Source organism: Leiobunum rupestre, chromosome 9 (genome assembly GCF_980474605.1).
Source record: "Leiobunum rupestre chromosome 9, qqLeiRupe1.1.hap1, whole genome shotgun sequence".
In the NCBI taxonomy this organism is placed as follows: domain Eukaryota; kingdom Metazoa; phylum Arthropoda; class Arachnida; order Opiliones; family Sclerosomatidae; genus Leiobunum; species Leiobunum rupestre.
In genome coordinates, this window is record NC_143392.1 from 24717848 (window position 1) to 24740458 (window position 22611).

General features: G+C 40.5%; 1 protein-coding gene across 1 annotated transcript; it reads right to left on the bottom strand.

Moving 5' to 3' along the window:
• Positions 1-69: 69 nt before the first annotated feature.
• On the bottom strand, positions 70-640 carry LOC149926933 (uncharacterized). Its single transcript, XM_090157774.1, has 2 exons — positions 438-640; positions 70-247 (listed from the first exon to the last, which is right to left on the bottom strand). Exons 1-2 carry the CDS (start codon positions 635-637, stop codon positions 70-72), a joined length of 378 nt encoding a protein of 125 aa, XP_090013900.1. The 5' UTR covers positions 638-640.
• Positions 641-22611: the final 21971 nt, after the last annotated feature.

Consider the following 22611-nt stretch of genomic DNA (forward strand, 5'->3'; position numbering starts at 1 on the left):
TTTACACAGGGTGTCAAATTGTAATCGATGGTGGTTCCGAAAAAGTTCAAGCTACTTCGGAAACCTTCTTTACAGAAACGTTATGAGAATCTCCAAAATGAGTAGAACGTGACAGAAAGATTCTACGACAATAATGATCTCGCCCTGAACATCGGTGCTCTTATCTGTGAGACAATTATCCTGGAGTGTCCAATATTCCGAGTCAAACCTTTTGTCAATAATACCCATAGCGGAGTACTGACGTATCCTGCAATGTGAAATATTTTATAGAGAATAAACCAAAGAACTAGCTTAATTCTTGCAAAACTACTTTAAATTTAACTGTATTAAAAATTATTTTCATATCCCATAATAATATAATTTGGTTTAGTATTATTAAAAATAATTAAATAACTACGTCTTTCTAGCAGCTATCCAAAAATAACTCGTTTTCTTACATTACATTTATAGGATCCAACATATCTTTTGTAACAATTGCTTCATTTGTCCTAAATGCGTTGCTTAAAATCCCCAAAGCGTCAGGAGCCGTGAAGAATACTGGTAAAACCACTTTCTTAGCTTTGCAGAAATCCGAAACATACATCAATTCTTCTTGCCACGTTTTATACGACATTTTTCCGTTTGCCACATCCTGCATATATTTTAGACTATCTTTGTTCTATGCATCAATTGTTCTTTTCACAATATCCGTTCTTTTTCACCTGAAAACTATAAAATTCATTTTATTGCAACTGCCCCAAAAATTAAAATTTGATTTTATGATGTATATCTGCCAAAACCGAGGGGTCAGACATTTGCATCTTTTGTATACGGGATTTTGGACCAGGATTTTTAATGGTGGATTTGTCATACAAAGTCTATGGGAGCGAAATTTTTGGATTTTGGATTTGTTGATTTTTTTCAAAATTTTGTACCGGATTTGGCCAAATGAACAACTTTATAAATAAAATTTTCGATTATTCCCCGAGCTAGTAGTAAAAATTCACATATCTGGTTCACGGACTCTATGGGGTAAAACACTCACCAATTCCCCAATATTTCAAACTCTGATTAAATACGATTACATTCAAGCACTACAAACATTATAAGAATCTGTCATGCCTAAGATATTCATACTCTTCAAAATGTTGAAATTTATTTAATTTAAATAATTTTTTTATTTTACTTATAACAAAAGCAACTTATTTCATGATAGTAATTTGTATCTTTTATTATAAGTATTATCCTCTTATCACAGACCCCGCGTTTATTCACCTGAACGAAAAGTGAGAGTTGAAACAAATTATGTATACGACATCGTTTTTTATGGAAGCGCCGAAGGTTTTAAATGTAGTAAGAAGTCTTTGAAAACTATTTTTAATAATTTAAATATGTTACTAACCCTATATCGTAATAAGGAATTTTATCATATTAACCATCAGATTAGACACCCTAAAATTCTTACTTTTAAAAATTGTTTTAAAGTAAAAGAGTTATCGGAGACATATATATTCATGTGTTTGTGTGACAGTAAATCATCAATGTTGTAGAATAAAGAGCGATCTCCGTAGACTACACTGAGAGAAATTTATGTTGTATGAATTACAGAAAATATCTGGTAAACAATCATTCCAGAAATGTTCTGATTTCTTTACAGACATTTCCGAAATAAAATTTTACAGTTACAAACTGTTTTTTTAACAGATAAAAACAAAATTTTCACTTATAGATTAATTATGTAAAAATTACAGATATTTGTATTGTAAATTTCACAGAACAAATATGTTAAATAAAAATGTAACGTTTTTTTTAAAGTCATTGCAAAATGTATTATGTATATTTTTTATTTATTTCTTTAATTAACTTAGTAATTCTTAATTGATTTGCAAATTAACTTTCTAACACTTAATCTTTTTGTGTCAGAGTCTGTTAATTTTTCTTTTTTTCTCTTTTATACAAAAAAGGGAACTCTTTTTACGTGTCCCTTTTTTGTCTGTTTTTTACAATTTAAAGAAGGTTGTTATCTTAAATTAAAAGGGCTATAAGTCGCTCATTGACTTGGCCCTAGAATACCTTATGTATAAAAATATATCAGATTGTCAATAAAACTTGAACTTGAACTTGAACTTGTTTGGTTTTAAAAACTGAACAACTTGTGTTTCTATAAAACGTACTTCTGTAAATATGGCATACCGTTCTATAGGACAAACTGAACAACTTGTGTTTCTATAAAACGTACTTCTGTAAATATGGCATACCGTTCTGTAGGACAAACTGAACAACTTGTATTTTGATATAAAACGTCCTTCTGTAAATATGGCATACCGTTCTGAAGGACAAACTGAACAACTTGTGTTTCTATAAAACGTACTTCTGTAAATATGGCATACCGTTCTATAGGACAAACTGAACAACTTGTGTTTCTATAAAACGTACTTCTGTAAATATGGCATTCCGTTCTGTAGGACAAACTGAACAACTTGTGTTTTGATATAAAACGTACTTCTGTAAATATGGCATACCGTTCTGAAGGACAAACTGAACAACTTGTGTTTATATAAAACGTACTTCTGTAAATATGGCATACCGTTCTATAGGACAAACTGAACAACTTGTGTTTATATAAAACGTACTTCTGTAAATATGGCATACCGTTCTGTAGGACAAACTGAACAACTTGTATTTTTATAAAACGTAATTCTGTAAATATTGCATACCGTTCTGTATATAGGACAAACTGAAAAACTTGTGTTTTTATAAAACGTTTTTCTGTAAATATGGCATACCGTTCTGTATATAGGACAAACTGAAAGACTTGTGTTTTTATAAAACGTTTATGTGTTGCAAAAAACGGAATTCTGTAAACATTAGAGATAATTTCGGTAGAAAACACTTAGCCCAGATTTTCTGAAATACTTTGAATTCAGTTTTTTAAGGAAACTTCTTTTGAAAAACGCACATTCCGTTGTGATAAAAAACCTAAATTCTGCAAATATTACAAAATATTGGACACAATTTCGAAAAAATCATTTATTCATAAGCCAATTTCCCAAAATTACTACAGGATTTTATTTTTAATTCATATCCAATCATATTGGGATATTTTGTTTATCAAAAAAAGGATCTTTACGTTTATTAACTCTTTCGGATTCTCTGGATTTATCTTGGCGATGCATCTTAGTTTCTATAATATTGAAAAGAAAATTAGTTAAACCTTGCCCTCAATAATATATGTTTAGTAGTAGAGTCAGCCCGCATTCAAAGAAAGGACTTATTACCCAAGAAAAGATTATTCCCTCTAAATCTTAATCCAAGTTGCCACAAAGTTTTCATTTTAAAATTCCCCAACTTTTCCAGGTTTTTTCTGCCAGTCTAACTTAATTTTCATGGACCAATCAGTAGCGTAGCTAGGGGGGGTGGCCGGCCCCGGGCGGCACTTTTCACTTCATGGTAACTGAAGCGACGGTCAATACTCCATTTTAAACTAGCTTTGAAAACTATTTCTATGTATTAAGGGGGCGGCAAAAGGTCTAGCTACGCCACTGGGACCAAAATGTACCTACTTTTATGAAATAACGTTCAAATCTTACAATTAAATTATTTAAAGTTAAACCATAACTTATTTTGAAGTGGTACAAGAGCACATAATATGCTGAGGTTAAATGGCTATAAAGAAGTTAAAGACAGTAAATCACCGGCCAGTAATGATCGTTGTTCTACCCCTGTGAGAACAGTGTGAGAATCTAAGAGGAGGTGACCCTTCCATAAACTGCAACCTTGTACCTCTTCGCGGTGGAAGGGAGTAACAGGTGGAGGGGAAACCCTTCATGCTGGCCAACTAAGGCTCTGCTTCTTCCTTAAGCTAAGGTGTAAGGTATCGTGCTGAGGGCTGAATGGTACCGGGGAAGCGTAAATACGGTATCATGAACGATCCCCTCGGGGAACCAGGCGAAACCCCGTTGTAATTAGCCCTCCGCCCGGACAGAGGATTAAGGGCGGTGACCTTCTACTTTCCTCTTTTCTCGTTGGACCAAAAATGGATGCACAACAAAATAAACAAAAAACAAAAACCGGGCAAGGGTTCGAAAGAACCCGGCCTTAAGCAGGGAGAGGGTTCGAAAGGACCCAACCCAAAGCAGGGGGAGGGTTCGAAAGGACCCAAACCAAAGCAGGGGGAGGGTTCGAAAGGACCCAACCCAAAGCAGGGGAAGGGTTCGAAAGTACCCAACCCAAAACAAGGGGAGGGCTCGGAAGAACCCACCCTTAAGCTAGAGGGACTCTCCCCAAATAGAACCCGGCCTAGCCTTCAAGGGTCTGCCACTGGCAAGACCCAGCTGGCGAAGCAAGGGATCGATGGGGAAGAGTCCCTTAATAAAAACCAAAAGCGGAATCGACGCCGCCGTGAAAAGCAAAGGTCAGGGGAGGTCTCCAATAAGGAAGACCCCCCTCCTACGCAAGGCAAGAGACCAGGGGGGGACGAAACTCCGTATTCCCAGTCTCAGGTCTCCAAAAGGTCTAAGGTCCACGACCAGACCTATAGTGAGACCTTAAACTCTATAAAGATGGCCATCACTATTGATGGCTATCCCATGAAGACCATCTCTGTTTTGTTTTCTCTTATCCTAACCTTATTCTAACTACTTATTAGTTGGTTGATGGAAAACACTCGTTAAAATCATAACTAAGTTTATTAAGTGATCAAGGAACTCATACTGCGTGTTGTACAATAAAATGTTTCAATATATACACAATCGTTATCGCGGGAATACTTTTTTATAGAGATAACTCATTGTCTATGATTAAGTGAAAAAACTCAATCTATTTTTTCTATTAACAATACATCTTCTCTTTTTTTAAAAACAAAGAAAGAGACCCTATTATGATACTGTCTTTAGAGTCCCAATCTGTCCGGTATTTTCCGATTCCGTTTTGGTCGTCCTGCCGCCGTCGTCGTGACTTGTACATGATTGTTCGCCTCTGCTTGCGTCGGTGTTTGATGACTCGGTCCTAGTCCGATGTCGGTACCCTTGGAATGATTCTTTGGTTCCGGTGGTGCATCTCGCGGGCTGGGCGATGGGTTATTACGTTCGTCTTGCCCGGCGTTACTCCTGTCGCTATCTGGACCGTTCCTCGCTGTGTCTGCGGATGTTGTCAGTGATACTGTTTCTGGACTTGGAGTCGAGCATCTCTGCGTCGCTGCTGGACGCCCTTGTTCTGGAACCTTTCTAGGGTTGATGTTTGGAAACTCGTATGTGACTGTCTCGTCAGTGTCCGTTTGATTATCCATGCGGTTCAGGACTCCTCCAACTGGTTCTCGAACTGGCCTCAGGTGTCGTCTGTTTCTCCTCCAGATTCCTCCTTCTTCCAGCCGAACGTTGTAAGACCTGGGAGCCACTTCTTCCAAGATTTGACCTTTGTTCGCCCAAACGCCTTGTTGATTTTGTACGCGTACGACGTTGCCGGGTTGAAGTTGCCCCAATTCTCTGCCTTTGCTCCGCTGCTTCTGTTTCGGTGGTTTCCACTCTTGTTTTTCTTTCTGAAACGTTGGCAGGCGTGTTCTCAAGAAACGTCCCATTAGCAGTTCCGCTGGTGATTTTCCCCCATCCAACGGAGTGTTCCTGTAGCTCAACAGGCCCAGTTGAACGTCTTCGTTGGAGTGCAGTGCTTTCTTTAAAATCCTCTTCGCAATCTGGACCCCTTTTTCCGCAAGACCATTCGACTGTGGATACTTGGTACTTGACCTCGTTGTCACAAATCCATAGCTGCTTGCGAAGTCGTGAAACTCCTGGGAGTCGAACGGTACGTTGTCGGATAAGACTTCCTGCGGAATGCCATGTCGACCAAAGATTCTCTTCAGGCTACTGATAACGACCTTCGCCGATGTTGTCTTCACTCGCTCAATTTCGATGTAGTTGGAGTATGCGTCTATGACAACCAGAAAATTGTTGCCTGCGTGATGACATATGTCAGTGGCAACTCGGTCCCACGGCTTGTCCGGTGTTTCTCGAAGTATGTACGGCTCTTGTTGTTGGGCGTATTGGTACATGTTGCAAGTGGAGCATGTCTTGCATTGGTCTTCTATCGCCATGTTGAGATTCGGCCAGTATACTGACTGTCGAGCTCTTCGACGGCACTTGACTATGCCCAAGTGTCCATCGTGGATGACTTTTAGTATGTGCTCCCTCAGTATTTTCGGAATTACGATCCTAGAGCCTTTCAAAATCAGACCACCGACTTCTGTGAGTTCGTGTCTGATGCTGGCGTAGCTTGATATTGCTCTGTCCTTTGATGTCCACCCGCCCTGTATCTGCTGTCGGACATTTTGAAGTTCAGCATCCTTTCCGGTTTCGATCCTGAGACGTTCCATCATTGCTTTTCCGAACGGAAGTGATTTGACCACCGAGTTGATATGGAACTCGGTTTCTTTGCCAATTTCATCGTCTTCCCCAGGCTTCAACGGAAGGCTGGCTCTGGATAGGGCGTCTGCAAGGACTAGACTTTTCCCCGGCGTGAATATCATCGTAAAGTGGTATCTCATCAGTTTGAGAAATAGTCTCTGGAGGCGAGGTGGGACTTCCGCCAATACTCTCTTCTTCATAGCCAGCAGGGGTTTGTGGTCTGTTTCCAGGGTCAGCTCCTTTCCATAGATATAATTGTGAAATTTCTGACATCCGAATACAAGGCCCAGGCTCTCCTTCTCAATCTGCGCGTATCGGGTTTCCGCCACGGTGAGGGTTCTCGAGGCGTATGCTACTGGGCACCAATCGTCCCCGTGCCGTTGCATTAGTACTGTTCCCAGACCGTCTTTTGAAGCATCGGTCGAAATCTTCGTTTTTTTCCGTGGGTCGTAGTACCGTAGTACTGGAGATTTCGTCAGGATCTCTTTTATGCGCCTCCACTCTTGGTGGTGTTCCGGGAGTATCTGTAGATCATCTATGTCCTTGTTCTTGAGGCTGCGTAAATGCGTCGTGTGTGCTGAGAGGTTTGGGATGAACTTCCCCACAAAATTGACAACACCAAGTGCACGCTGAACCTCTGCCTTGGACGCTGGCGTCGGCATCTCCAGTATCGCTGCGATTTTCCTGGGGTCCGGCGCTACTCCCTTCCTCGAGATGATTTCTCCCATGTATGTGACGCCGGCTGCTTTGAAAACACACTTCTTCACATTCAGGGTCGCTCTTGCTTCCTTGAGCTTTGAGAGCGCTATTCTGAGATTGTTGTCATGCTCCACCGACGTTTTTCCCCAAACGAGAACATCGTCGTGTAGCGGCCTTGCACCGGATGCGGAGTCAAAGATTTGGCTAAAGTGTTTGAAGAAAATTTCCGGCGCTGAAGCAATTCCGAACGGTAGCCTTTCGAAGCAGTATCTGCCAAACGGAGTGTTGAAGGTCGTAAGCAACTGACTCTCCTTGTCAAGTGGAATTTGGTAAAAGCCAGATGCCGCGTCCAGCTTGGAAAAGTACTTCGCCCCTGCCAGTTCTGCTTCAATTTCTTCTTTAGTCGGCAGTTGATGATGTTCCCGTCGTATGTTTTCGTTTAGCGTCTTCGGATCCAAACATAACCGTAGAGATCCGTCTTTCTTCTCTCGTATCACCAATGGACTGACCCAGGGCGTTGGTTCATTTACCTTATGGATAATTCCTTGGCCTTGCAACCTGTCCAACTCGGCTCTCAACCTCCCTCGTAACGAGTACGGTATGCGCCGAGGAGCCACTGTAACCGGAATGGCATCGTTTCGCAGTTGAATTCGGCACGCTGTTCTTAACCGTCCGATTCCTTTAAAGACTTCCGGAAATTCTTGAATTATTTTGTCTCTAAATTCTTGTTTACCTTCTCCTGGAAATTGAGCCTCTCCAGTTTCTTCGGTGGCCATTTTCTGCAAGTCTACTTCGTAAATCAGCTTCACCAAACCCAGGTGGACGCATGTTTCACGTCCCAGAATTGGTCTTCCTCCCTGTTCGACGAGGACCATTTTGGTGTTCACTGTGGCCGTTTTGACTTTCGTCGTGACGTCAATCTCACCGAAAGTCGTGATTTTGCTTCCCCCATAAGCAGATAAACCCACAGTCTTATTAAGTTTGGGTCTAGGTACCATCGTCTCGTAGTAGTCCAGCGGCAGGAGGTTGGCTTGGGCTCCTGTGTCTAGTTTAAATGGAACAGTAATGTCATTGACTTGTATTGAAATTACCCAGTCTTCCTTCTCCCGGACTTCTACGGCATCGATGATGAACTCGTCATCGCTCTCATATTGTTGAATTGCGTCAACCTTGACTCTTTTACAACTGTTGGCGAAATGATTCTTTCCGTTACACTTCCTGCAGGTCTTCCCGTACGCTGGGCATTTCTTATGGTCGTGCGACCCCTTGCATCGACTGCAGTCTCTGACAAATCCCGTGTTGGAATTACTCGGCTGCGACGGCTTGCTATGGCGTTGTCGATTTTTCTTCCCGAACTGACCGGAGCTCGAATTTCGCTGATGCCTCGAGTCATCTTTCCCTCTGTATCTGGAACCTTCGCTTGTTATGGCATCGACCTTTTCGAGATTCGTGGCACTCCCGGTCCAGTTCTGCATTTGCTGCAGCATTGTCTCTGTTGCTTGGCAAAGTTGTACCGCCCGTTTCAACGTAAGGTTTTCTTCAGCAAGAAGCGTTCGGCGTACCTTCTGATCCAGCACGCCATGCACAATTTGATCTCTAATGAGCGAGTCCTCTAGGTCACCAAATCCACAGGTCTTGGCTTTAAGTCGGAGATCGACGACGTACTGCTCGATTCCCTCTCTTTTCTTCTGCATACGACCCCGGAAGATGAATCGTTCATATGTTTCGTTCTTCTTGGGTGTACAGTATGCCGTAAACTTTGCCACTGTATTATCGTATGTCTTTGGAACTGCGGTCGTAAAGACGAAGGTGTTATAGACATCGATCGCTTCTTGTCCAGCCGCATGCAGGAGTAGGGATAGCTTCTGTGCATCAGTTCTGCCGTCTCCAGACGCTGTCGCCGATTCAAAGAGTTCATACCTTTGAAGAAATACGCGCCATGCCTGTTCTACGTTCCCCGAGAAGTGAAGTTCCGGAGGTGCTTTGAGTCCGTTCATCGATGAGTGACAAGAGTGCCGGACGTGTTGAGAGGTGGTTCACGATTCTGACACCATGTTTTGTTTTCTCTTATCCTAACCTTATTCTAACTACTTATTAGTTGGTTGATGGAAAACACTCGTTAAAATCATAACTAAGTTTATTAAGTGATCAAGGAACTCATACTGCGTGTTGTACAATAAAATGTTTCAATATATACACAATCGTTATCGCGGGAATACTTTTTTATAGAGATAACTCATTGTCTATGATTAAGTGAAAAAACTCAATCTATTTTTTCTATTAACAATACAATCTCTGAAGAAGAGATGGGCACCATCCAGCGAAGGATTCTAGAGAGGATAGATGGGATACCTTTGGGGGACCCTCTACCTCGATTCTGGAGTTTTAAGCTGGAAGGAGGCGCAGTACACTACCTGTGTAAGGATGTGTCTACTGCAGAGTGGTTGGGGAAGGAGTTTGACCAGAAGGAACTGGTTCCTGGTGGGTCATTACTTTCAGTAATGAAGGTAACAGACCTACCGAAACCATTCAAGGTCGCCTTCCGCACCATGGATGTGTATACGAAGGACGCTAATGTCCTTCTACGCAGACTCAAGACTTTCAACAGCGCGTTGAATACGCAATGCTGGAAGATAGTCAACAAGTCTGAGGTTCCGACTGCCATCCGCTGGATTTTTCAGATGGATGGAGAGTCAGTTAAGGCCATCAGGGAAGCAGGTTTTAGAGCTGAAACCGGCTTGGACAGGGGTTTCTTCAAGATACTCTTTGATCCAAGCACGGGTAGCTCGAAGGACCCGACCAACCTGGAGGGCTCTTCGCCGAATAGGGAAAAATCTGAGGTCTCGGAGATGGAAGACGAGATTCTAGCCATTGGGGAATCTGGAGAGGAAACTCTCGCAGATGACCTTAAGGCTATTGACTTGTCAGATATTGACGAGATCAAGGAGGATGCTCATATGGAGGGAGCAACAGGGGGGCAGGCTGGGGACGCTAGTCGGGCTGGTGGGAGTGATGTGGCCTCCACATCTTCCACTGGGTACGGCTTGGCAGAACTGGCCAGCAACCAAGTTAACCCCACCCAAACATGAGTTTGAAGGTGCTGCAGATCAATTTGCACCACTGTAAGGCAGCCTCTGCTGTACTCTGCAGAAGGTTTGCCAAGGAGAGCTTCGACGTCACTCTCATACAGGAACCATGGACTGCCAATGGCAAGATACTTGGTCTCCAAAATGCAGGTAATATATTCTATGATTATAACTCTGCTACACCCAGGGCTTGTGCACTGATACGCAAGGACATTCATGCCCTTTCGCTCTCAATGTACACCTCCAGGGATATTGCCACGGTAAAACTCATCATGGATGTTGGTGGAGAGGTTACTATGGCATCGGCATACCTACCGTACGACGATGCTTTACCGCCCCCCTCGCAGGGGATGGCCAAATTGGTCAACTACTGTGAGAGTTCGGGGAGGAAGCTGGTCATCGGTTGCGATGCTAATGCTCACCACGAAATCTGGGGCAGCTCAGACTGCAACCAGCGTGGTAAAGACTTAATGGAATATCTGGTTAGTACCAGACTTCACATTCTGAATAGGAACAATGTACCAACTTTTGTTACCTCTAACAGAAGTGAGGTCATTGATCTCACACTGTGTACAGCGAATGTCACAGATAAAATCATGAACTGACATGTGTCTAACGAACCGTCTTTGTCGGATCACAGACACATTTGCTTTAATATTCTGGTCAAACCTGTATGGGCTTGTACCGCTATTCGTAACCCTAGGGGCACAGATTGGTCCAGTTACAGGGAAGACTTAAGTTTCTTCCTTAATTGTGATAAGCCACGGCTGTCATCGGTGTTGGATTTTGATTTGGCTGTTGATCGCGTTCAACAGTCCATTATCGACTCCTATCACCGCAATTGTCCAGCAAAGCCTGCCAACCGGCCGAGGTTAGTGCCTTGGTGGAACAACGAGATTGGCAGGCTGCACAAGGAAACTCGTAGGCTCTTCAATAGGGCAAAGAAGGGGGGGTGATTGGGACGCCTATAAACGCACCCTCACCACCTACCACAAGTCTATCCGCGATGCCAAGAAGGCTTCGTGGAGGGACTTCTGTGAGAACATAGCGGATGTTCCCAGTACGGCCAAATTAATGAAAATTCTGGCACATGATAATACTAAGCATCTTGACACCATTAAGTTGAAAGATGGTAGTTTTTCCACGTCCGGTAAGGATACTCTGACACATATGCTAGATGTACACTTTCCGGACTCCAAGCTCACCAGCAATGGTGGCAATGGCACTCTCCCTTTGAGGATCAATCGAACCAAAAGGGAAGATTGGGCAGTGGCGAATAAGGTCGTCACGCATTCTAGACTTATATGGGCTGTAAAGTCATTTAAACCCTATAAGTCCCCGGGACCGGATGGGATTTTTCCTATCCTCTTACAGGAGGGCAGTGATATTCTATGCCCTCTACTGCTGAGAATCTACAGGGCTTGTATTGCTCTAGGGCATTTACCTAGCACCTGGAAGCTGTCTCAAGCAATCTTCATACCCAAGCCTGGTAAATCTGATTACCTGGAAGCTAAGGCATTTAGGCCAATTAGTCTTACCTCTTTTTTCCTAAAAATTCTGGAGAAAATGGTGGACAACTCTATTAGAGAGGAGGTTCTTTGCAACTCTCCTCTGTCGGCTGCGCAGCATGCCTACCAGAAGGGCAGGTCTACTGAGACCGCCCTGCATGGTATCAGCAGCTGCCTGGAAAAATCAATTGAGCACAAGGAAATTGCGTTAGCAGTTTTTCTTGATATTGAGGGAGCCTTTGATAAGGTCTCCAGCGCAGTTATACTTAAGGCTGTGAAAAGGTTTGGTATCAATGACTCATTGTGCCTTTGGATCAAATCTATGTTAACTGACCGGAAAGTGACATCCTCCTTGCTGGGTGACTCCCTTATGGTCTCCACCAGTCGTGGTTGCCCACAGGGGGGCGTTCTTTCTCCCCTTCTGTGGTGCCTGGTGGTGGATGAACTCGTTCGGAGGTTGAACAGGGGAGGATGCCGCTGTTTCGGTTACGCCGATGATATTGCTGTCATCATTACTGGGAAATTCCCGGCAACAGTGAAGGACGTAATAAGGAGGGCCCTAGCATCAGTTGAGAGCTAATGCAGGGAGGTCAACCTCATGGTTAATCCTAATAAAACTGTCTTTGTTCCTTTTACTCGTAGAAGGATAAAAGGTATGTTTGAGGGTATTTCCTTATTTGGAAAGGACCTAGTGGAGAGCACCGAGGTGAAGTACATACATAGTCAAGAGGGGCAAAATGTTATTTTGGAGAACTAGAAGTGCAGTTAGCAGGACCTGGAAGCCCCAGGGCTGTGTACTGGCTGTACACCATGATCATCAGACCTATCCTGTCTTATGCAGCTGTGGTCTGGTGGCCAAGGGTTACTTTAAGGACTGTGCAGTTTGATCTGCGCACTCTGCAAAGGCTGGCTTGTGTCGGCATTACAGGAGCCATGAGAACAGCCCCAAGCGCTTCTCTGGAAATACTCCTGAATATGCTTCCTCTTCACCTTTTTATTGAGGAAGCTGCGCTTTTAGGTGCCTATAGGCTTAACCAAAATGGCTGGTGGAAGCCTAATAATTGGGAGCATAGCCACACCAAGCTCTTCCGAGATATTTCCAATCAGATGCCGATTTTAACAATGGGTTCTGATCTGATGGTTACTAAACTCCACTTTAGTAAACCTTTTGAGGTCAACTTCCCTAGCCGTGCGGAGTGGAGTCACTTGACTCTCGGTACCAGAGGAGAGATGGTCTGGTTCACTGATGGGTCTAAGACCCACTATGGCACTGGTGCGGGGATGTATTGCCTTACTAATAATTTTGGCTTTTATGAAAGCCTAGGGATACACACTAGTGTATTCCAGGCTGAAATTTTTGCCATTTGCTCCTGTGTTGCTTACTGTTTACATCAGGGGTATCATGGGAAGGTTATCCAGATTTATTCAGATAGCCAGGCTGCTCTTAGAGCTCTCAGCCAGTATAGTATTCTTTCTAAACTGGTTTTTAGCTGCTTAGATCTCCTCTGCACTCTTGGGTTGCACAATAAAGTTCAACTTTTTTGGGTACCTGGGCATAAGGGGCATCTTGGGAACGAAAGGGCCGACGCCTTGGCCAAGGAAGGTGCGAGGGCTGGGTTCATTGGTCCAGAACCTGCTCTCCCCATCTCCCGAGGACTTGTACGCGGCTTAATCTCCAAGTTTATGTCGGATCGTCAACTCAGACAATGGTCTGAAATTGAGGGTCAAAGGCAGGCCAAAGAGTTCACTCTTGGCCCATCTAGGGAGAGAGCTAGAGAATTACTCTCGCTCTCTAGGTCCAGTATTAGGATTGTTACTGGCCTACTTACAGGCCACTGCCATCTTAACAGACATTTAACGCTTATTGGGATCAGTGATGACCCAATTTGCAGATCTTGTCTAGCTGAGGAGGAAACTGCCTCACATGTACTCTGTAGCTGCGATTACTATGCAGCCCAGAGGTTTGAGCATTTGGGTATGCATCGGTTGGAGACGTATGACGTCTCTAATATCACGGCCGGGCAGATTTTAAGCTTTATATCGGCAATAGAACTTGTTTAAGTCACCCAGTTTGGGGATGCACAATGGACCTTAGGTCGAAGTGTTTGGCTTGCCACCCCACTCAATAAAAATAATAAGAGGAGGTGAGATGCGCGAAACTTCAAAAGGAGAGGAGCGTGAGAGGAATTTCACAAAGTACGCGTTTCAGAGAGAGGAGATTGAAAGGAGGTATTTTAAGACTTCCATAAAGGGAAAGGAGTGCGAGATGAGATCAGATTTTTAAACAAAACTAGCGGGAGTGTGCGCGAGGTTAGATTAATTAGCGAAATTCAATGAGAGGAGATGAGATACAAAATTAGTTTACGTTGGTTAGAGGAGATGAGTTTTGAGTTTAAAATTTTAGAAACGGGAATGAGGTGGAGTGAGAGTTATCACGAAATTTTGAAAAATGCCCATCACTGAGTAAAACTGACGCAGGGTTCATACAACCATAGGCAAACCGATTTCCCTGACATTTCCCGTTTTTCCATTGATATGTGGTCGATCTCGAGTCGAACATTCATTAAACCTTTAGCATAGGAAAGTACAGGGAGTGTCACACTTTTTAGAAATTATCTCACTTTTGTTATTACCTATAATTATCAGACATGGGTGAGGCGGCAGCTTTTTTCACTAATAGGAGTTCCAGCCTAAAATATAGGAAGAACTTAATAAATTCATATAATTCACGGCACAACTTGTTCTTTCAATAAAGCCCCACTTTTTCCCCGGATCCCGAAGTATGTTGGAAGAACTCGAAAATGATTTGTCAAAAAACGTTCAAAATATTAGAAAATAATTAAATATTATTGTAGTAAAGTCCAAAAGAAATAATTTAAACAATATCATCTTCACGAGTTCTACTACAGTCGAACATTGGTCCCCAGAAAGCTAAGTATGGTTTGCACACTCTTTGCGTCTTTGTCCGTCACGTGTTCTACTGCACCCATTCCCATATAGTAAAATTTAGCCAACGGTTTTACTTAATACAATATGTTACCCCCCAGAAGTCGTACTTCTGAAGTCAAAATTTTTAGCCCACTACTTTTCTTTTTATAAAAATTGGTGACCTGTATAAAACAAAATTTCCACGCTTAATTTTCGTTTCTGCTTTCGAATTTCGCGCTTGGCATTTTTTCGAGCTCGATCTTGGCATTTTGTAAATCATAGAGTGGCAACACTGCTCGTGACTCCTGAGCATAGAGATTTTCTAGTCATTTTGAGCCTCAAAATGACTAAAAATCACTAATAAAGTATATTAATAATCGCGACCGAAACGGTTCTAGGTGGCGTTGCGGTGCCGAATATTTTTAGCCACTTCTGCTAATAGTGGAGAAGCTAAGACCGCGAGCCCCCCTCCCGAAGAGAGTCTTTTCGTGGTTTAAGCCGGTATTTAGCATAGGATAGGAATTTAGGGCCCCCTGAAGCCTGGGGCAGTTCCGAATTGCGGGGGTGCAATCTACGTGACTGTCAGCTAATGCGCTTCGTCTTACTGATTTCGTCTACGTTCGAAAGAGGTCTTAGCCATAGTTTTCGGTGGGATTTGGAGGAAACACCCGACCATGAAAAAAATAAAAACTTACACAAACTAGAGACTAGTAAGTAGTACACCATGAAATCCGCCCCGGGTGTCACCCATGTTAGCTACGTGACTGGACAGCCGTCAACGCCACCTATTAACGTTCCTTATAAAGAGATCACGCTGCCTTATTCATAGATCATATATCTATGGCCTTATTCACAAAACCACGTAACTTTGTACCCAAATCTTAAGAAGGTACGTAGTTTTGGAAATAAGGTATCACCCCTTATTTTTTTTCATTTTGTATAAAAATTTAAAAAAAAATACGTTTTCGCCAAGAAAATCCTAGGGAGAATGAAAGATCCTAGAACTGAAAAAAAAACCATAGGTAAAATTCCAAGGTGTTGAAAAAAAATACCCAGATGCCAAGATCTTGGAAGAAATGCCAAGGAGTGGCAACATTGGTCATGAGCAGGGTTGCCATGTCAAAAGCCCGAAAATTATTTCACCCCTGATCGAAGATTATTAAAGTGTACGATGTACAAATTTTAAAACAAAAATTCCCACATGCTCCGATTTTTTTAACAAAAGTTTTGAACCTGTTATATCTTATTCTAATGTGAATACAAGTTAACTTATGGGTTAGAATAATACAAGGAAATAACTGACAACTGACTCTGCAACTGCATTTCGTGAAGCTAATATAGAAATCGGATAACAAACTAGAACGAGTTTTGAAATTTTGTGGCGTGGTCCGATTAGAACTTTTAAAGAACCCTGCCTTTGGCCCATGCTTTTTATTTGGATGGTAATGAAAGTAACGCCATCAGCGCCGCACTCGTGAACCACGGCCAACTTTGATCACGCGCAGCGCGCTGTTCACGCTACAGTGGCCAACACATTCGTCGAAATTCCGAGAGCAAGGATTTTCCCCCTATAAACTGTACTATAACGTGTAGGAGTTCAGCGCCACGCTTGTTTTTATATTGGCTTCAATGTAAAAACTATTCTTAAAAAAATAATAAGCTAGGGGCGTCAAATCATACACATAAATATTTAATTACATAAATTAAATATTTATGTTTTAAATAAATCTTGTGCACTAGAAAAATTCGTCGTCTACGTTATTTTAATTTTGGTAATTTTTGCGCAAGCTGCTAAACTGTAATTTTAAAAATAAGACATTCGGTTACCATAGAACCTTCCAGCGGCCAACGCGAGAAGTTCGCTAAACTACTGGATTTCCGTCGTTTAATTCGTCTACTCACAACGCAATTTTATTCGATGTTGTGATAACTGACCGCTTTTTTTCTGATACCTCAAAATAATCACGTGCTTGGTTGATACTTTGCCGTGGCGTTGTCGATTTCTTTTTTTTTTGCACTGAAGGTTTGAGTTATAAAAGAGGTGAGAGTCGCTTGTCGCGTCATGACACGAGAAGCGACCCGCACAGTCATGCTGCCGTGAGCGACATTTTAAATCGTGCCCTTGTGCGACGACGATAAACGACCTGACGGATGACAAAGGCTCCGTATGCTTAGGTGGCAAATCTTTGGTGTGGGATTTCACCTAATCTTCTTCCTAATTCGCCAGTCGCGTGTTCCAGGGCCAAGCCAAGAGCTTCAACAGCCAAAGCACAGAACTGGAAGTGATGACCGAGGCCCACATATATTTGGCGTTTTTCTTCAATTCAGCCTGGATGGCGGCCCAGAGTGGGGTTGTAGAAGACAAAGCCAAATACGAAGGCGCTATGGGGTCGGAGCATTTGAAATCCCATACTTAAGATTTACCACCGGACCAAGGGTCATGCCATCTGGACGTTTGCCGTCGTCCCGCGACAAACCGCGGGGGCTCGAGGACGGAGGGCACACAGGCGGACATGTCACGAGAGCGCGCCGTACGATGACGTTGACGGCGGCGTGGCGGGACAGAGACCAGCACTTTTTTGCAACTTATAACCATGGGTCTCGAATGAGTTGACATGGGCACCACAGTTGCAGATGCGCGGAACGCAGATATGGGCACCCAAGCGAAGACCGATGGCGATTCTAAAAGAATCATCGTTGAGATGAGTACCCAGAGTCGGAGAAGAAAGCGCATTCAGCCAGACGCTGGATTCCTTTGAAACGACAGATAGGAGCCGAGCTTTATCGCGGTCGCAAGAGGCGCGTTCCGTTAGGTGTGAGAGTGGCTATCATAGGCTTATGGTAATAACCGCAGAAATTTAGAAAATTTCGTTTCTATAAAATATTTATATTACAACTACGGATATACATGTAAAACTTACATTAAATAATTGTAGCGCAAATTACAAGACAAGATCTGTAATTTTTGCAGTTTTTGGTGAAAATTACAGTGCCACAAATAAACATATTTGGTCATTTTAACAGCCAAAATCGTTGAGCATGGATTACAGAAATAGTTCTGTAATCTTTACAGTTCTTAGTACAAATAACAGTTCTGTAACTAAAATATACATATGAATATTGTACAAAAATGAAATGACTGAACTGTTTTACTTGCTAACAGAAACGTACTGCAAAAATTTCGCACACATTAATACCGTACAAAAACTCTGTAGAAAGTACAGATAAGATAAGAGATATCAATTTTTTTTTCGCCACCAAGAAAAACTACCAAGCTTTTAAAAAATCGACATCCGAGGATATATAAAGCTTCGCGTGATCGACGCCGATTTCAGAGCCCAGCGAATTGCAACCAGGACTAATCGTCGTTTGTGTATTTCAGGTAACTAAACTTTTTCATATTCTACTGAAACTACTATACCGCTGGGCTCGCTCTGACTCGCTCTGACTTTCTATGAAATCTTATAATAAAGTGTATATTCATACTCGCGTCCAAATCTCTCAATGAATAGTGAAATTACCTTAGCAACGATCCTACAAGAACTTAAAAATCTAAGAAGTGATAATAAAGCGGAATTCGACAAACTAAATACTACCAACCACAACTTTAGTATAAAACTTGATAAAATTTGTAAAAAAATTAATGCCCATGAAACCCGATTAGGAAGCCTAGAAGAAAAAATTACTGAAGTAGACTCAATTAGACTAGAAAATAATAATTTCCAGGAGCTTACCAACCGAAATTTAGAAACCAAAGATAAACAAATCTCGACCCTAACATCCCAAGTTGAGTCTTTGGAGATCGAAAAAAGACGAAACAACATAACAATAGCCGGCTTCCCGGAAAAACACGGAGAAGATCGTACTCGGTTAGCTGCAGAAATTAAAGCCTTACTAAAAGAATTACTTAATATAGATATCAATTTACTACCCCAGCAAGCCTATCGAAGAGGAGAAAACAAACGTATAGTAATAAAACTAGACAGCCTGTTGTTAAAAAATGAAATAATGAAAAACGTATATAAATTAAAAGGTTCACAAATTTTTATCTCCCACGACTATACAGTCAAACAGGAATTTGTGAGATACAAACTTAGGCAATTTATTAAAGTACAAGGGAACGGATCAGCCAAATTTAAAACGCAATTTTCGGTGATAAAAGACGAACAAATTTATATATACAACGATAAAAATAATTGTGTAGAGCTAAAAAATTAAAATTGCATTTTCAATATTAGCCTATCATATTCTAACATTCGCAGCGCCCACTGTAACTTCCCGGTACTCCATGCTAATCTATCGACTCTTGACATAACCCCAGACATCTTTGCGCTTACGGAAACATGGTTTAGATCTGACGTAATATTTAATCATATGGGATATAAATTTTGTGGAATTGGAAATCGAATTGGCGGGGGAGTAGGTTTCTACTACAAAAATGAAATACAAATGTCGACAATTCAACAAAACTGTATCTTCAACAACGACATCGAATCCTACTCTATAAAAAATAATAAAACTAAGGACAATTATGTTGTTATCTACAGACCTCACTCTTCCAATATTAATAACTTTTACAACCATCTTGAACAAATAATCACTAGCTCGATAAGAATAAATAGCAATAAAAAAATAATAATCGTAGGAGATTTCAATATAGATGTACTTATATCCACCCCCTGCTCAAACGAACTCCTTGACTTGTTTTTTAGCTACAATTTCCAGCAGAATGTTTTCCAACAAACTCGTACTTACGGTAAATGCATTGATAACGCATTCACGAATTTTAACCCAAATCTTACCACGCTAGACTTAGATATCACAGATCATATAGTAATATACATAAAGAACCTACACCTAGATAAAAATAATGAAAAGTTTCAAATAAGAAATCTCAACCAAAACAACTTAGACAAATTTGCAACTAAAATCTCTAATATAAATTGGGGAGATTTATATAATCTAGAATGTATTAACGATGCATATAATTACTTTGAAGAAAAACTAAAAAAAGAATATGATAGCTGTTTTAAATTAATAACGGTTACAAAGAAAAACCATACTTGGGTAACTAAAGAAATAAAAAACATGATTAAAGAAAAACATAAGCTGCAAAAAATCAAACACCAAAATCTATACCAGTTTCCGAAACATAACTAATAACAAGTTGAGAGAGGCCAGAAACCACTACTTTTATCAAAAGCTAAAAGAAAGTAAAACTTCGAAAGCAAAGTGGGAAACAATTAACTTCTTAATGAATAGGGAAAAGAAATCCCAAACAGATATACCTATTTCCCCTAATACATTAAATAACTTTTTTACCGAAGAAATCACTTCACATTCGAATTACGATCCCCCCGTTAGACCGAGTAATCCTTATACCATGAGCCTCTTTCCTGTTACACCTGAAGAAATTAGCTCAATATGGGCAACTATCCCAAACAGCACAGCCACTGCCTATGACGAAATGCACACCAAACCTCTAAAATTCATACTTCCCTATATTTTATTGCCTATCACTTTTTTGATTAATTTATCGTTTAGCTCCGGCAAGTACCCAGAAGCCCTTAAAAAAACTATAATTATACCAATTCACAAGTAAGGCGATATAACGGATGTAAAAAATTACAGACCTATATCGATATTACCTTTTATAGCAAAACTATTCGATAAAGCCTTTAATAACCGAATGCTCTCTTTCACCAAAAAACACAGATTACTCTCTGATTCTCAGTTTGGTTTCCGAACCGGACTGGGAACAATAAATGCAATATCAATCAATAATTAATTATCTAGATAAAAAAGGAATCTGTGTCGGGGTGTTTTTAAATCTTCGGAAAGCCTTTGATTCCATCCCGCATAAAAACTTGCTAAACAAATTAAGTCATTTGGGAATAAGAGGTGTCACAGGCAGCTGGCTAGAGAGCTATTTAGCTAATAGAATATGTTACACTAAAGTAAACGACGTATTATCTACACCTAAGACATTACAAAACGGTACCCCACACGGCTCAATAATATCACCATTACTCTTTAATTTGTACTTAAACGATATCACCGACGTCATCAAATCTGGTTTAATACTGTACGCGGATGATACTTTGTTATTAATCGGGGGGAAATGTGCTCAATCTGTTTTACAAAAAGTTAATCTAGTATTAGATAAAATAAATTTATGGCTTAAAAAAAATAATTTAACACTAAACCTTTCAAAAACTGAATATATTATTTTTAGCAACATAGGAAAAAATACAAACACCTCAATTGAATTAACCATAGACAACCAAACAATAAATAAAGTATACACGTACAAATACCTAGGAATAATCTTCAATCATAACTTAAACTGGAATTTCCATGTCGAGAACATATGTAAAACTCTAAGAACGATAAGTGGAATTTTATACAAATGTAGAACAATAATGACTCACAAAATTTTGAAAGAAGTGTACTATGCCCTCTTTAACGCTAAAATGAGCTATGGCTATTGTATATGGGGGAATACAAATAAACACAACTTAAATCGAATCAGTATTCTTCAAAAACGTGCTATTCGCGCTATAAACAACGTACCCTACCTAGCGCACACAAGGGAACTATTCTTAAAAGAAGCAATTTTAACTATATATCAATTATACGATTACTTATCAATGTTGTTCTTGTATAAAGATTATCATGGTGAACAAAAAATTATAAAAATTAAAAAAAACCCTATCAACTTAAGAAATAATTATATGTTTGAAATTCCACACTGTGCCACGAATAAAAAATTTACATCTATTTACTATAGTGGAATAAAACTCCTAGACTACTTGACAAACAAAATAGACATAAATAAAAAATATAATGAATTTAAACGTGATCTTAAGTCTGTCCTAATGGAAAGAGATGTATAAATTTTATTAAATCAATTCTTTTTTGTAACCTTTTTCAACGCGGTATTTTCTGTTTTAATATTTTCATTTTGTTATTTATATTTTATGTATTACATTTGTTAACCTTTAAAAAACAATTGTTACTATTGCCATCAAATTATAAAAAAATATTATTTAAAACAAACAAGGGCTTACAAGTCAAACAATGACTTAGCCCTACACCACATTTGTATCTTAATAAAAAAATTCAATAAACTTGAAACTTGAAACTCTCAGTGTAGCAGTAAGTTCGTTAGGATAATGGACGTCAAAACGTTGTTGATAACGACCAGTGTCGTTACGCAGAAGGCTAAAAAATTAAATAAATATAAGTTCAGAGAGGTACCAAAAATCGAATCTCATAATAATAAACCTGTAATAAATCAGAAACTTTAAACGAATTTATGAGATTTTTATTTGCAGAGAAAGAATTGAGTTGTAATCCAGTTCTGCAGTTGCGGTTTAAACGTCTGCCAGGCTTTGCTTAACCTCTCAATTATGGTTTCAGTAAATAGTTCAGGCATACCCATGAAATATCTAAGGTTCTATTGTAAAGAGTAACAAGTATTTTCAAGTTCAATGGTTAGTTCACGTGAAGTGGCTGTCGATAGAATATATTATCTTTAAAAATAATAATAATATTAGTTTCGAAAACCTTTACATGGTGGTTACCCAGACAGTAAAAACTATTGAGAAATGAATTAAATATATAAAATAAATTTGTAAAATAAAATAACTGTAAAAATTTGAAAAAGCCGAAGTCAACGATCAAAATTAAAGAAATGACTATTCAGCGGCTTTCTTCCTGAGGTCAGCGGGCATGTTCGGGTACCTTTAAAGACAAATGAATTTTGTAAAGCCAAAATCTAGCAAACTTTAGATAGTAAGTAGAGTATAGCCTGATTTTCACTTGGCGGAAAATCACCGACAGAAAGTTCGACGTCGGCGATATGGTTTTCGACGTTTCGCTCACTGTCGGCGTTTTAGCATTTTCACTTGGCGATTTTTTTTGGGCGGAAATAAAGCGATTTTGTTTCTGCCAGCGAGTTTGTCGGTTTTCGTTTGATAATGGAGATTTAAGCCTAGGCCTAAAAATGGA